This window comes from Antrostomus carolinensis, unplaced genomic scaffold (genome assembly GCF_000700745.2).
Source record: "Antrostomus carolinensis isolate BGI_N321 unplaced genomic scaffold, ASM70074v2 scaffold2251, whole genome shotgun sequence".
NCBI classification, from domain to species: domain Eukaryota; kingdom Metazoa; phylum Chordata; class Aves; order Caprimulgiformes; family Caprimulgidae; genus Antrostomus; species Antrostomus carolinensis.
The window spans coordinates 1-16,907 of NW_010294616.1; the positions used below are offsets into that span (position 1 = coordinate 1).

General features: G+C 38.1%; 1 protein-coding gene across 1 annotated transcript in view; it reads right to left on the reverse strand.

Moving 5' to 3' along the window:
- Positions 1 to 733: 733 nt before the first annotated feature.
- LOC104517553 (diacylglycerol kinase eta) overlaps positions 734 to 16,907 on the reverse strand; it is a 56,298-nt gene continuing 40,124 nt past the window's right edge. The window contains exons 15-23 of the mRNA XM_010177663.1: positions 16,389 to 16,517; positions 11,687 to 11,821; positions 9,724 to 9,841; positions 8,694 to 8,804; positions 8,442 to 8,538; positions 5,939 to 6,046; positions 2,583 to 2,696; positions 2,159 to 2,293; positions 734 to 904 (exon numbers count right to left, since the gene is read on the reverse strand). Of these exons, the coding sequence (XP_010175965.1) occupies positions 734 to 904; positions 2,159 to 2,293; positions 2,583 to 2,696; positions 5,939 to 6,046; positions 8,442 to 8,538; positions 8,694 to 8,804; positions 9,724 to 9,841; positions 11,687 to 11,821; positions 16,389 to 16,517 (1,118 nt within the window). The remainder of the gene's footprint in view (positions 905 to 2,158; positions 2,294 to 2,582; positions 2,697 to 5,938; positions 6,047 to 8,441; positions 8,539 to 8,693; positions 8,805 to 9,723; positions 9,842 to 11,686; positions 11,822 to 16,388; positions 16,518 to 16,907) is intronic.

Genomic DNA, 16,907 nt, shown 5'->3' on the forward strand with positions numbered 1-16,907 from the left:
AAACTGCAGCATAGGAAGTTCCACCTGAATAAAGGAAGAATTTCACTGTGAGGGTGACTGAGCACCGGAACAGGCTGCCCAGAGAGGTTGTGGAATCTCCCTCCCTGGAGATATTAAAAAACCATCTGGACAAAATCCTGGTTCATGTGCTCTGGGAGTCCCTGCTTGAGCCGAGTGGTTGGCCTAGATGACCTTCAGAGGTCCCTTCCAACCTCAACCACTCTGTGATTCTTTGAAAAGTGCTCATCTTTTTAAAAATGTGAGTAACAAGGCTTTAAGGAGAAATAAGGTCAGGAGAAGTTAAGGTCAGATGGATACATCTACACTGTTGGCTTCTAAAGTTAACTTTTAAGGGGTTTTTTTTTTTTTTTCAATAAATACATTTTTGCTTTTGCATTAAATGAGAAGTTTCAATCAAAAACATCTCTGCAAAGAAGCTTTTCAATTTTCCATTTCCCCTGCTCCTTCAGAAAGTCATTTTTCACATGAAAAAATATCCAGAAATATACAAAAATAAAATTACAGAAATAAATAAAACATACATAAACAAGTATTAAAAATAAAATAACATAAAATTAAATTAAATTTCAAAAATAAAATAAAAAAACTGATAAAGTAGCAACTAAACATTAATCAAAAACCAGAGAGAATACACATGCCTAAGTCTATGTATGCATTTGCATGAATTTAGTCCTGCTGTCTAGGTTTCCAATGCAAACTTATTAATTTTGTTCTACCTGGTAATAAGTTCTTCTGCAGCTTGTGAGCACAGTTGGATCTGTGCAACTTCTTCGTCTGTAGCCAACTCAACAGCCTGCTGAGGGTACAAGGGAGATCGAATGACAGGTTTACAGGAATCATACTTCTGTTTGTCTTCCCAAGACTTCAGGGTGTTTTCAAAGGCCTAATCAAAATGAAATATACATTCAGTTCACAGCACTTGGAGTATTCTTATTAATTTTAAAATTTAATTTCATATAATTTTTAATTTTTATACTATTTTAATTAAAATTAATTTAACAAATAACTTTTAAATTTCCTTTTAATTTTATATAAATAATACAAGCTCTATAAATAATGACATTAAATTTAATTTTTTAAAAACTCAGTATAGAGAATAAGTCACTTCTGAAAGCTCACTTTTTCCTTCTCCCTCTTTTATCCTCAGTAAACATCTTTCAAAACACAAAGACAGTGATAATACAAGCATGGATACTAAGATCCAAATTTGAAAGCAATACAAGACTCAAACCTAAAAAATGGTGTCAAAATTTACTAAACTATAGTTCAAATGTCATTAACTGCACCCTAAATTTGCCATCCAGTTAGTGGATGGAGAACTGAGGGGCAGTTACACCTTTCACACAGTAATCCTAGAAAAGTGTGAACTCTCCAGTGGCTTTCTGACAAGGTTCTCCAAGGAAGAGATGAATGAGAAGGAGGAGAAGAGAGGGGGAAAGAAAGAGAGGGGGAAAGAAAGAGAGGGGGAAAGAAAGAGAGGGGGAAAGAAAGAGAGGGGGAAAGAAAGAGAGGGGGAAAGAAAGAGAGGGGGAAAGAAAGAGAGGGGGAAAGAAAGAGAGGGGGAAAGAAAGAGAGGGGGAAAGAAAGAGAGGGGGAAAGAAAGAGAGGGGGAAAGAAAGAGAGGGGGAAAGAAAGAGAGGGGGATCACACAGTAATCCTAGAAAAGTGTGAACTCTCCAGTGGCTTTCTGACAAGGTTCTCCAAGGAAGAGATGAATGAGAAGGAGGAGAAGAGAGGGGGAAAGAAAGAGAGGGGGAAAGAAAGAGAGGGGGAAAGAAAGAGAGAGAAAGAGAGGGAGGGAGGGAAGAGAGAGAGGGGAGGGGGAGAGAGTGGAAGAGAAGAAAGAGAGAAAAAAAGACAAAAAAATTTGACCATTCTTCTTCTTACTATATATTAATAAGAATACAGGAATAGCACTAATAAAACTGATAAAGCTAACAAAGAACTGTCACACAAAATAACAATTCTCTAGCAGGCTTATTATAGAAATTATGCAACTGTAAGCAATCATATAAATTATATACACAGTTATAAAATATTTTTATAAGCACTGTTTTGTTCATGTTATAATGGAATTAAATTATGACAGGAACCAATCTTAGTAATGGTATCTCATAACACATTTTCTGCAACATACTCTGTCTCGTGTTAGCATCTGAGCTCTGTTTTTATGTATGATTTTAATAACACCCGGGGGCTGGATCCATGCCTCTCCATCGACTTGCACTGGAACCCCTTCATCACCAAGTATGGTGATCTTTACTGACCGACACTGGAAAAGAACAAACACGTTATTTTACAGAGCAATAAATACTAATGAAACTGATGGGCCACCTGAAATATGTTGATTACTAGGAGCTGTGGCTTCCCTCCAGGACTGTCTCAAGGATGAAGCACTTTTATACTTCATTCGTCATTGAAGACAATTTGTTACCCGTTAAAATTAAAACAATGTCAGCACTTTATTAATGTACAGGGTGGTGGTCATCAAGAGTACCGCTACTTGCCAGCGTCCCAAATTGCTGCCAACCATGTTGTGTGCTTTCAAGTATGAAACAAACCTGAGCTATCCTGTGGTGCTGCAGTTTGATGACTCTTGAAACTGCCATCTGCATGCTGCCAAATACCGCAACAACTTCTAAGATTTTATCATCAAATGATGGAGCCCCAAATATCTGAAAGGAAAATACAATATTCCAGTTTTGATGGTAAATCTAGTGCTCTGATTACATGTTCAATGAAACACAGATCCATTTACAGATTTGACGTTTAAATGCTCTAATTTATGTACTGTAGAATAACTACACTGTCTTTTAAAAGTCATAGGAGTGAGATAACATAGAGAGTAGGCAAATATTTTCAAACAGCAATGCTAATAGCATTTCAAATATCTGAATGAGGAGTTATATCCCTATATAGGAAGGATGGCATGTTTCAGCATGCAGACTAAGAAATGTTTTTCAAGGCAAGATGAAAGGCCAATTCAAATCTCTGCTTGGTATTTAATATCTAAGAGGTTCTTGAAGTTAAGAGGAGTAATGGTGTCTTTTTTCTCAAAAGTGCTTATCTTCTTATATTCTGAATTCTCTGGAAATCAACATCTGAGTCCACGCTCGGATTTGTCAAGCACAGCTTTCATACTGAAGAGAATCTTGTTTGTGCTGTATACAATTATCCACTATAAATATGAAAATCACTTCTGTATGGAACAAATGTCCTGATCCAGCCAAGATGTTGAATTGTCGTGAGTTTCCACAAAGCACAGGAAGACTCGCGTGTGCCATTGCCACCTGGTGTCCTGCAGGGGAATTCAGCCATGCCACAGGACAAGTCTTGGGCTGGAGTTCAACTGGATCTGGCAGGAGACACCATACTAAGGTCACCTGAAGCTTGACCTTTTCATCCCGATATGCAATAGGGAGCAACGAGGGAGAAAAATCATCAGGAGAAATCACTCCAGTAAGAGCTTAATTGGTAGAGAGATCACCTCTCTGAGACGTACTCAGTTGACACCTTGGGCAGTGTAAGCTCCATCAGAGAAACCTGATAACAGACCAGAGAAAATTCCTGAAATGAGCTCAAAAGCCACAAGTAGTTGGGTCCTGTCCCCTGATAGAGGACTTTCCTGGAGGTGAAGAATAAGAAGGTGCAGATCCAGGACTGTGTAATCCAGACAGTATCTGCAGCAATGGCTCAGGGAACGAGAGGATGGCGATCAGGGTGAGGGACTTTGGGCAGCTCTTGCTGCCCACCAAGCCAGCAGGAGCTTTCACGCCAGTGCAGTGAGCAGTAACTTTGGCCAGGAGGCTGAGGAGGGCTTCTCAGGGAAAGGGCTGCACAGCCTTGTTGCCATAGTTTAGTGTCACATTCTGGTGGCACTTCCCTTCAGAGCATCCCAGGATTGCACAGATAGGTCATGAGTAGATAAGTATCAAAGAATGAAAGTCCAATTTTACTGGGTCTAGAGTGTTTTGAAGCAAAAGGTTTCTCCATCTGAATTATTCCAATTTCTATGGAACATAGGGATGTGAATGTCTTGAAAAGAGTAAAGATGTTAATTCTATTATTCTAAGGTAAAAAGTCTGGAAAGTCCTTGATCCAGCTTTAACAAGAATAACTGACATCTACAGGGCTAGTTCTGCATGGGTTAAGAAAAAGTAGTTGTAAAATGTCATTTATTTTTTGCTTCCATTTTAGCAAAACAAAGGGCAAACCACAATCCAGTCTGCTGTGTGTCTCCACCAGTAAAACATATCTGTACTGAAAACCAAACAGATTTTTTTTTTTTTTTAATAAATGCAACCAAATCTCCACAGAACAACGTTCAAGAAACAATTCCCTCCTTTCCTGTTGCAGGTCATGTTTCCAGGCTGCCTTCTGGACTCCAAAAAAGCATGGCTAAACAAGCCTCCCACAAGTCAGTTGGTGTGCAGCTGCCCTGCTTGGCTCACCAATAATGTTTCAGGAATAGTCACAGCTGTCGAGGCGACATCTTTCTTTTGTCCAGAGAAGCAGAACTAGCAGCACTCCAGACCACCACCACCACCTCTAATGATCAGTCACTCAAGACTGCACTAAAGCAGCAAATTATGCTCCTAACTCTGTCCAGAACAAACATGTCACTTTGCTGGCACATCTGACCACCAGAAGACTAAGAGTATCAGTAAAACTGCTCCAAGACACACACATTTGCTGTATCCCAGCATGACAGCTAGGACAGATCTTCTCCCTCAGTGAGGCAGTCCTGGGAGAAAAGTAAACTCTTGAAGGGGATGTTAGAGATGCTTTCAAGTTATGAATATGAACATGGAGTATATAAAAACTTTAGATATCTACAGCCAAATATAAACACAACAGCCATCCTCTGACACGTACCAAAAATAAGAAAAGAATATTGAAACATGTTTATATATTTTTGTGACTTTAATGTATATGTGTGTATATATCTATCTATCTATATATATCTATATATATATATCTAAAAGCAAAGGATAATAACTGATGAGAAACCAAAAGCATTTTGGCAAAAAAAATCCTGGATTGTCTATATTAAAATCACAGACTAATTTGCAACTACAGTTTTAGTTGATGCAGACCTCATACACACTAAATCAGGACAGGCAGAAGCAGAATAATCTGGTAGCAATTACAATTGTTGCACTGTGCATGAAGTGGATGGCAGCAATAAGACTGCTCCAAGTTGTAAGACATTTAGGTATCCATATAGTGTAACGTTTCTTCAGAGATGCGAGGAAGAAGGGGAAAAAAGGTATCTTAAAATATTTTAGAAGCTCATTGAAAATAGTATTCAAAAACCAGATTACTACCCCCACTAAATTATCAGTCACTAAATGCATCAGTTCTCATTTTCCAAATCACAATCCCTTGGGCGAAAGCTGTTTGAAGAACAGGAGGAAAACAGAGGCATCTCTGGTTTGAGAAACCCTATTTACAGGAGTTTGTAAAACAATATAGAGATTCAGGTATAAACTGTGAGTGATTATCCTTGTCCACCTTGCTTATTGTTAGAATATAGGAAACAGAGGCATCTCTGGTTTGAGAAACCTTATTTACAGGAGTTTGTAAAACAATATAGAGAGAAACTATTTGTGTCTCTGTTTATAAAATTAGTTTCTAAAAACGTCATAGAGCCATTTAAAAAAAACCCCACTAAGCCTAATTATGAACATTTTCCTGGAATGGACACAACAGAAGGCAACAGACAGTGAAAAATCGTGGAATATATTTTCAATAGAAAAATCAATGCCACAATGCAGTTTAAATTGAAACGGTCTCCTTGAATAAGAATTGCTATCCAAACTATACATTACTACTATTAAGATTAAACGAGAAGAGCAGTTCATGGTACTTAGTGCTGGTTTCGCCCAGAAGGTTTCTTCTCTTTAATGTTACTCACATCATCTTCTTTGGTTCCACCCCAGAAATTAGTCCCACCAGCATAGCTGGGAATGTTTAGCACAGCTATGCCCTGCAGACTTGGAAGGGGGATGTACTGTCCGTCACACTGTAATGGATAAAAGTTCATTCAGTATATAAATAATGTGATAAAAGTAATCAGCCATTTTCAACACATGAAGCTTCAACAGAGTGGCAGGGGAAGACAGAGTCATTAATAGGTTTGACACAAGATACTTCCCTCCATGCTGTGAAGCATCTCTTAATACAAACCCCTCTTCCCCTATCATAGCACCAATTTTTGCAAGCTGAAAAAACACTAGTATCTACAGCAGAGGTGTGCCATGACTCTTCAAAGAAACATTTTTACAATTTCACATTTGGTTGAGTCTATTAAGCAGGGGAAAAAAAAAAATAAATTCCAAGAATATTTCTGGCATAGCCACAAATATGTAGTTAAATGTAAGTGTTGTTGGCACTTGTATACTTGCTTTTCTGTAAAAATAGCTCACTTTCCTCCCAAAATTGCAAAGGCAAATCTAGGACTGACCCCACAGCTGCTATCCTGGCCATGGCTAGGAGTTGTTGACTTCGCAGGTAAGAGATTGCTCCTATGACTGACCATTTATTCCCTCTTTCTTACCTCTTTATCTTCCAAAACCCATAAGCAACTCAACATGATCTTCAGGTCCTACTCAACACGATCATGGGATGACATAGGTCAGTCTTACCCTACTTATGGCCAAGAGTAAATTTGCAGACTTCAGTGAAATCACCTTTCACTGACAGCAGTACCACTGTCTGCAGAGGTGACCTCTGTGATCCCAAACCATTCAACTGGGAATCAAAAGTGCAGTCCTGCAGCAGTGCCACAAGTGTGGATTTGAAGTTGGAAATCAAAGGTCATAAATGCTGGATTCAGGTGTCACTTTGGGAATCATGAATTTGCAGGTAAAGTTGCCTTTGAAGAAGATTGCTAGATTACCTCAAGTTACCAGTCCCACAAAAGAACCTTAAAATTATACAAATGAAATAGAAATCCTCAGGAAGTAAGGAGAAAATCTGTACCAATTTTATTCGGAGGACAGATGAAAAATTATTTACAGAATGTGCTTAATGCTCTCTTTTTATGATTTAATTTCAGCAACAAGACAGAATTTAACATTTTAATCAAAATGTGACAGTATCCAAAATATGCTGTGATATTAATAGATGCTGCACAGCCATTTGTATTATAGTAGAGGTCTGCCTCCAATTCTTGAAATTGCTATTTTTAATTTTCCAGTGCCATGCATCTCATCACACATATTAGCATAAGACTAATATTATGCAAAGCAATACTAAATATGAAAATTCTACTTGCTGGTTTACTTCCAGAAATATTCAAAAATAATTACAAAAAGGTCACATTTGAATGCCTTATTGAATCTTATTTGAATCTTATTCGAATTTTATTCAAAAGATCCTTAAATTAGAATTATATCTGCAGCATACATAATGTTCTTTCCTGTCATTATATTCACTAACTCCTGCATAATTCCTTGATAATTACTCAGTTCTTTGAAAACAGCAATCTGCTGCTACCAGATAAAATCACCCTAAATCTCAGAGGAGTGAGAAAGAGTTCCAGTAACTTAAAATTATTCTTTCAACTTAGCAAGTTATCTTCATATAAATATCATGAACCTTCCTATGAAATGGTTACCATGAAGTAAAAAGAGAAATTATGTATGTTCTTGGTCAAAATCCAACCTAGATATTCTTTGGGTGAAAAAAACCTGTAACCATGCCATAGTCCTTTTTTCCATTTGGTATCATTTGTATCTCTTTTAAGTTCCCAGTAACATGAAGAAGACTTAGTTTTGGCATTAGAACTTAAAAGAAAAAAAATAACCATCTTTAGATAATTTATACTGCATTTGTTGTTGCTGTGATAATACCTTGCTTCTTTTGTATGGCAGTCTCAATCACATAAGTGAAGGTCTCTACTGGTGTAGCTGGGCTTCTTGGGATGCACATTTAGAACTTCCCCTCTTCTGTCAGGAATTTTTGACTAAGAACATCTGTGTGCTCTCTCTAGATGTGTAATCAAGCTTTCAGATAGTTTAAAATGAACCTAAGGGATTAAAGCTTCTTATCTCTTTCCTTCAGTTTAGTGCATGTTCATTTCTCTTATTGTCCTTAAAAACTGGTCTCCATCTCTGATGCAGTGAACACTAAGAATTATACCCTTTATATATTATATATGCAAGAAAATTTTTGAAAAAAAACCCCACAGTAATTACAGGAAATATTATACCAGGTATTTTGGGATATTCAGGCACTGACGTTTTACTCCAAGAAATCACCTGGGGAACCACCTCTTACATAGCGTTTTCACGGGGTCCCTTTGAGACCAGCTTGGGTTGACACAAGAACTCTAAGAGGTTTCAAGAGGAAGCCCAAATTATTCACTACACGTTGCAGAAGCAAAAATATTCATTCCACCCATAAATAAAATTTACCTCAAGTTGAACTTTTTGTTCTAAGTTCTTGTACGTTCTCTGCAGTAGCTCTTTTGTGCCAAGAACTCCATACCACATCATGTTTTTCGTCCGACTTCTGAAAACAGGTAAAGCAAGTTTCACATATTGAAATACACACATTTTTACATCTTGTATTTGTAGGATGAGAAAAACGTTAAGAAATTAAAATAAAGAGATAAGGGAAACAAAATAATGTCAATGTCTTGGCTCTGTCATTGACAATTATATTACCTGCACTTTTCAGGGTGTTCTTCTCGCTTGTTATTAAATTCTAGTGAAATTTTTGCATCTAACCCAATTCCAAAGTAGTTGTTCATGACACATTTTTCTGAATATCCCTCCCTGTTACAAGAAAAGAGATAATTAGGTGTACATTTGTACAGTACTTGGATACACAGAGCTTTGACCAAGACTGTGGTTGGTCTCAGAACAGGTGTATCAACCAAGAGACGTCAAGAGATGTCTCCTCTGAATCTCCCAAGGAAACTAAACAGCAGTCAAAGAGACAGACTGGCTGCTAGGTCCTTTGCAAAGTGCAGGTTACTTGCAAGTGCAGGGCAAAGAAGAAACTGTACTGCATCCCCATCCAGCACTATCTCCACCATACCCAAAATAACAGTGAGGTATGAGGAAAGAGTTGCCCTGGGCATGGCTCTGAGAGAGCAGCACGACTCCAGGCCAAGCACCCAGGCTGCGTTTAGGCATGCTGGTGCTAGATGTGTGGCTGATGCTGCTGGCACAGCAGTGCTTTATTTTAGGGGAGCCGTGGCCCACAAGCCAGATACCATCCATAAGTCTCTGCCAATCCTACACCCATTTCTGGGAAGCAGAGACAGCTTAGTACATAAAACTTCCATTTCACTGTTCCAGTCCTTAGGAGAACACTCTTCTTCCTCCAATATAAAGTACTCAGACTTGCTTCAACATCTTGCTGGCTGCTGAGCTTGTGTTCAGACCAGCGGTTTGGGGAGGAAAACCCAGCCCTGAGGGACTGCTGGCCTCCTCCTCCCAGAGCCAGTAGGCAAGGGTTAAATGAGCAAATGTCTCCTTTTAATTCTGCTGCTGCAAGACACTTTTCTACTACTCCTAACTAAAACAGCATGATCCAACCTGTCTTCAGACCTTGACATCTGCTGCCAAATGATAGCAAACAAGAATTTCACAATGAGAAAAAAAATTACAAAAAGGTTAAAAAAAAAAAAAAAGCTTAAGAAAAGCAAACTAAAGCAAAACAGTAAATTTGGAAAAAAAAATTTCTTACAGGGAATCTGGATCCGGGTCAATGAACGGCGTAGCACCAAATGGATCGATGTTTGCTAGCAACATTTTACTAATAATTGAACTTCCTGCAATAGAAGCAGCTAGACCAGCCCTCAAACCTGATTAAAAAAAAAAAAAACAGAAAAAAATAACAAAAACCAATTCATATTTGATAAACAGAGAAACTTATATTGTCATAATATAAGCCACATACTGAAAGACAAAGTTCATTAAGTCTGTATAAGGAATGATTGTGTTTCTATCTCATTTTTTACCTACATTGGTTATCTTTTCAGGTCTCTGGCTCTCTTGAGCAGAAAGGCAGCTATGCTGCTGTACAGTGGCTGACTAGCTGTCACCATTGAGAAAGAAAAAAAAATAAAATAAAAAAAATTAGGATTTCAGGCCAACACTCACTGGCTGGCATAGTAACCAAGTGGGTGACCTAACATCCTAAAAGGCTACTATTTATTTTTATTTAGTTTAATCTTCATCTCCAAATTGTCCATGATTTTCTTTTGGTCCTTTCCTTTCAAAATATTCCTAAGCAATATCCTTATCATTTTTACAACTGGTAGAGTTATAGTTTAACTTAATTTAATTTGTGGAAAGATCACAGCCTTCCCATGCCTACCTTGCTAACATTGATGCTACTCTACAAAACGCTGTGTAATGCATGTAAACAAAGAAAAGTACTTTCTAAAAGCTTTCACTTAAATTGACCTAAAGAAAAATGTAAGCACAGATCCATTATGTTCTAACTATACTACAGAAGTTAATTAAAACAATGTTTTACTGGTGCCCTATTGTATTAACTGCATCTGGATAAGAACAGATTTTTTTCAACTGTTAATTGCATTTAGTAAGAAGAGATTTTTTTTTTACAACTTTTTACTGCACAGCAGCTTTGTGTAGGTTCAGTTATCTGCCTCCAGAGAAGTATCTACAGGCATCTCTTATTCAGAGGGTTGAGCTTTATGTGGCTCTGTCCTTCAGCCCATTCATAGCCTCTATTGATTAGGATGAACAATAGAAGGACTTGGGGGTGCTGGCAGATGAAAAGCTGGACATGAGCCAATGATGTGCACTCGCAGCCCAGAAGGCCAACTGTATCCTGAGCTGCATCAAGAGAAGCGTGGCCAGCAGGTCGAGCGAGGTGATTCTGCCCCTCTACTCTGCTCTGGTGAGACCCCACCTGGAGTACTGTGTCCAGCTCTGCAGTCCTCAGCACAAGACATGGACCTGTCAGAGCAGGTCCAGAGAAGGACCACGAAAATGGTCAGAGGGTTGGAACACCTCTCCAATGGAGAAAAGCTGAGAGACTGTCCTGGTTTTTAGGGGTTGCTCAGCCTAGAGAAGAGAAGGCTCTGGGGACACCTTATTGTGGCTTTTCAAAATATAAAGGGGGCCTATAAAAAGATTGAGACATTTTTCGTGAGAGCCTGTAGTGACAGGACAAGGAGCAATGGATTTCAACTCAAATAAGGTAGGTTTATATTAGACATTCATTATGAGGGTGGGAGACACTGGAACAGGTTGCCGAAAGAACTTGTGGATGCCCCATCATTGGAAGTGTCCAAGGTCAGGTTGAATGGGGCTTTGAGCAACCTGATCTAGTGACAGATGTCCTTGCCCATGACAGAGGGTTGAACTAGATGATCTTTAGAGGTCACTTCCAACCCAAACCACTCTGTGATTCTATGATTCTAAGATCTTGAATTTAATTTTCCATCCTCCAGAATCAAATGCAACACTTCTGCTACATCTGGTGTTGTGCCAAATGATCAGGAACCTTCTACATTATTTTGCATTTCCTACTATATGATAGAACACAAAGATGTGTCAGTTCAAAGAAATTTAGGGTTCTTGGCATGAAGTAAAAATCTTTATTTGACAGCAAGCAGGGGAACAGAAGGCAATATTAAAGTAGTGTAAAGAACAACAGATTTCAAAATCATAATTACCTGGGCAGATAATCCTAGTGTTAAGCACTGGGAGGTTTTCCTTACTTGCAGCCAAAGCTGGAGCAGAGAAAGAGCCTGTCTGAGAATGGATACCTCGGCTTGTACGTCGATCGGGAGATCTCGGTGCAGTTTTAGCTGTGTAGAAGAAGTAAAAGTAAGAGCACTAATTAGACTTATTATGACATTACCAAATACATGTTTGTTACAGCTCTGAAAATATTTCAAAAGCATTAATTTAATCTGCTACATTCTATGACAAATGTCCTTCCCCCTCACACCACAGTTTTTCTCCTAAATACAAGGAAGAAAACTCAGAAACAGATCAAGTGACAAGCACAAATTAAAAAGAACAAGTGTACATGGCATTCAATATGACGAGTTCCCAACTTATGCTTCAAGCTACTAGCAAAAATTGAATTATATCTACTTTAAAATGCAATGGTATTTAATGCTCTAGTAAGCTTCTGATAAATATGTTAATGAAGCATTACAAATTTAAACTTAGATTCAATGTATATTTACTTATAAATATAGCTCATTATTATTTATAACAATTTTAATATAGGTAGCTATTCTAACCCATAGGGCCTGGAAATACCTGATCAACAGCCATGTTATTTGCTTCAAGCAGCTAAAATGGCCCCCCTACCTGCTTCAGGTTTCTGAAAACCTCAGACAAAACTCTGACATCTTTATCTATGGCTAACCTGAAAACTGTAGGGGAAGACAAAGCCACGTTCAGACATTCTTGCCTTCTGCAGTTAAAGAGATCATGAGGGAGATCGGCTCACCATCACCTTTTCTTTTTCACAAAAAACCAGAGCAATTCCCAAAATAACTTAAATAACTTATTTGTTAAAATTCTCCAGAAGATGGATCAATAAAAACTTGTGACAGATGATAGCAGTTTGGTAGCTGATCAAATTGTTGGTGGCAAAGGCAGGTAATAGCTCAGGAAAAAGAAGGAGAAGAAAATCAAGGGGAAAGAGAAAATTTTCACAAAGAGGAACTGGTAGCTCAGTGAGGCCAGTTATCCCTGGGGCTGCCTCTGGAGGTGATGAAGAAGAATAGGCTTTTCAGAGGGCAGACCTCAGGTGCTGTAATTTACTCTCCTAGCAGAACTTGTTTCATCCAGACTGAGAGAATATGCCAGTGCTTGCTTTAGCCTGAGGAAGTTAATATTTGTGAAATTCAGCCCCATCAGATGTAGCCAGAAATTGGTGCCCCAGGGAAGAAGTTTGGGTATTACTGAATGCTTTGCTATAGCATTTCCATCTGCACATAGAAAGCTTTTGCACACCAGATGATGATAAGATATTTCTTGGCTACCTCTGCTCCATATTATATCCATGTTAAAACTATTTCAGCTTAGAACAATTTCAACCTTGACTATCTGAAGAAGCTCAGAACAAAAAATCAAATAATTTCAAAGTGATCTGATACATACCTCTCAAAACCTGAAAACTAATTCAGCAAAAATAGAATGATTAGAACTGGCACCAAGAAAGCAGAAGAAAAACACCACCAGGAATGTGATGGGAAGGATAAAATACACCCTTTTTTGTGGCAGGAGGAGGACAGATCAGTTCACATCAATCATGATAACTCAGCCTGAGAGGAATGTGGGTGTACTGTATGAAGACATTAATGGAAAGAAAATGCAGAGTGGGAAAACCTAAAGACAAAGGTAATAACAAGAATCATGGTTTAGAAATTATTGTTAAAACCAATTCAGGCCAGGATTTGGGCATTCACTTTTTTTTAAGTGATGATAATCTAACACAGAACAGACAATGAAATAGCAAATTCTTCACCCTCTTGTATCTGAGCATTAAATTACACACCTTTCTGGATGACTTGCTTAAGTAAAATAGATATTATTAGATGCAGGACAGGGACAAGTGGGTGAAATTTTCTGGGCTGTTTTATATGAAAGGGCTGATTGAGTGGACTAACAGCTCCTTCTGACTTCAACATCTGTGTAATGGCCTTAGCAATTATCACAAAATGCTATAGTATTGCTTGATAACAATACAACACAATGATTTGTATCTGTGCATGACAAAACACTGTAATATGAAGTTAAAAGAAAGAAAAACTGCAAGTGATATCTATGAATTTATTAAATATTTAGATGAAGGTAATTAACATATGGAAAAATATTACCAATTACCAATCATCCAATGACCAGGAAGATTCTCAGAGGGTAAAATATAATATTCAGAACAAAATTAATAATTAATTTTTCATAATGCTACTGAAAAATTCACAATCCTGTTCACACAGTCTCTACTTGGGAACATGACAGTTACATTAAACAGGAAAATCAACAGAGCAGCTACTCTTTGACAGATGAGACTCATGGGGATAACTGCAATAAAGATAAACTTTTGCTGTTCATGCTCTGATAAAAACAACAGAGCCCTAATGAGTAAAACTGATGTTTCATTGCAGATAATTGAATTCATGTTTCATGCTTTGTCCCTAAACACCTATCTTCCACTGCCAGTATTAATATGCACTCTATTTCACACATATCAGATATATGAAGAGTAATACAGTTCCCCAATAAATACAGAAATTGTATCACCAAGAAACAATTTATATATATTTCTACATATGAATACACATATTTGTACATTTTCATTTTATTGTATATTTATAACAGTAGGATTGGGTCATCTGTAGGGCCAACATCCTCTATGAGCTACTACTGAAACTGGACAACCAAAAAGCATTGATTCCTGTAAACAAGGGAAAAGGGGAGGGGCCATTGAAGAGACAATCACTGAAGAAAGTCTGAAATCCTTTTCTGGAGAAAAGGAGTCTCCTTCTCTGGAGACATTCAAAACCCGCCTGGACACCTTCCTGTGTGATGTCATTTAGGTTCCTGCTCTGGCAGGGGGATTGGACTAGATGACCTTTCGAGGTCCCTTCCAATCCTTAACATTCTGTGATTCTGTGATTCTGAATCAAGAAAAGCCCCAACAGACTAATGCAGTAGCTACCAACACAGTCGCTAGCTTCAGTGCAGAGCCTCATGAGGACAACACGAGGGTGTTGGTGTCGATTAGGGTAACAGAAGGAGATGCGAATCCCAAACAACTTCGCTCATTTTGCCACAGGAAGTTGCTCACCAAATATCTCAAGGATGGCTTTTGCTGTCCACCAGCCACCACTGTTTTTCCACTACTTGTAGATCATCTGAAGACCTCACCTGCAGTGCATCACTGTCCACTTTGGTAACATAGCAAAGACTGAAACTTCCACATATAGTAAGAAGAAGCTTTTCTAAAATTGCTACACCGCTTGAGACTCTTGAACAACCCTGGCATATGAACTGCCAGTCAACGCAAAATGCAGTACTGACATCTGTGATGGAAAATGTCCAAATATGACCTCTGTCTGGATTGGCTTGGTGCCAAAACCAAGCAAGGGAGGAGGTAAGTGAGGGTCCCATATAGACAAATTGTCCTTCCTTCTTCCACTGCAGCCAATCACTGGCAGATTTCATGAAGGACATACAGAGAAGAGATTTTACCCCATCATTTGAATGTGGGAATTAGTACTACGCTATTTAAGGAAATGACTATTCTTTCAATATCATTTTACGCACAGTAACCAAACACTGAAAAGCCGAACGGAAAGCTTAGTGACAAAATGGGCTATTACTTTATGAAAATGCTACGTTTCAAGCAAGTTGCTTTAAACTCAGATCACTCAATATTCTGTTTGCTTTGTACAATTATTGATACAAATAATACAACTGGGTTCTTTTTGTTACATTCTACCTTTTTTTGGAACCTGCAAAGCCCCACAGTGAGGACAGAACGATGCTCCCACAGGAAAGCAGGACCACTCGGACAGCAGCAGCTGACAAAGAACATCTGACCAAGGAAAGAGCGGGTAGGGGGTTCTACAGCTTGGAAAGCAAGAACAGCTTGGTATAGTGGCTTGCCATATATATAGCTTGCTATAAAGCAGTAAGTAGCTGCATGGAACTAGCTGGTTCTGGGACAACAACACAAGAAATTTTTCATGGGAAGGAGCCCTAGGTTCTTGAAGACTTTGGTTCAAATTTCTGCTCTGGATTAGGCAAATAGAGGGGGTGATCTTAGTACTGCCACTTCTCAGAAGACTTCCATGCTCCAATGTCTGTTATTTTATTTCCTTCTTTATATTGTTCCACTTCATATAGTGGATACAAATATTCATTCTCTCTGTCTCCCAATAACTGTCTCAAGGTAAGTTCCCAGCAGAGACATCAGTTTGGTTGTCAATACAATGAATAAATACATCTGTTCCACACAATTTGAAACCCCTTCAACAGAAATGGTTGACAGAAATTCCTATAATGTACCCTAAAATGCCTACAACTGATACATGCTATTGCTAACATTACCCAGGCTCTAGTCCCTGCTCAGGGTCATGTAGAAAGGTGAGTGTAAACACTGGATTAAATGCAGGCATTTCTCTCCTCAACAAATATCTTCTCAGCTTTGCAAATCCTTTCCATAAGATTGTTGATCTCATCTCCCACATTTTTCCCACAAATTTTATTTATCCAAATCTATTAAAATCTGTGACTAGTTTTCAATGAAAAAGTATGCTAGTAATTTTAATTATCGAGCCAAATATGCTCCATAATGTAACTATAAGAAAACAGCATAATTTTAAATTATTTTATTCCTAATTTACTCACTTGATGGGGACTCAAGCTCCTTTGTATCCTCCTCTTTTTCCTCTTCTTTGCATTCATCCAGTTCTTTGCTATATTCTAGTGGAGACTGGTTCAGTTGTTCTTCACTATGAGCATTCTGCTCATCCACAACTGCTTATTAAAAAGAAGGACAGTGAAAGTGTCAAGATGTTTAAAGAAAAACTGGATACATGGAAAATTAGCTTATTTTTTTTCTGTAGCTTTAAGTTTAAAAATATTAACAAAAGACTTCTATTGCCAATTCAGTGAAAAAGAGTCTAGCAGTCCTTTGTCCATTGATAAAGATTTGCTGCCAGGAATTTTCATTTTGTGGAAGATAATAGTTAGAAAAGAAGTGCATTATTATATGTGCATACATGTACATAGATATGTATTCATATATGCAGTCTTCAACCTCCAAACAAGCTGCATTTCTTTTCCTTGCAGCTTGTAATAAGCATATAATTTTATCTGTGTAATAATGCAGAAACCAAACATTAATAATGAAACTTTATGCTAGTT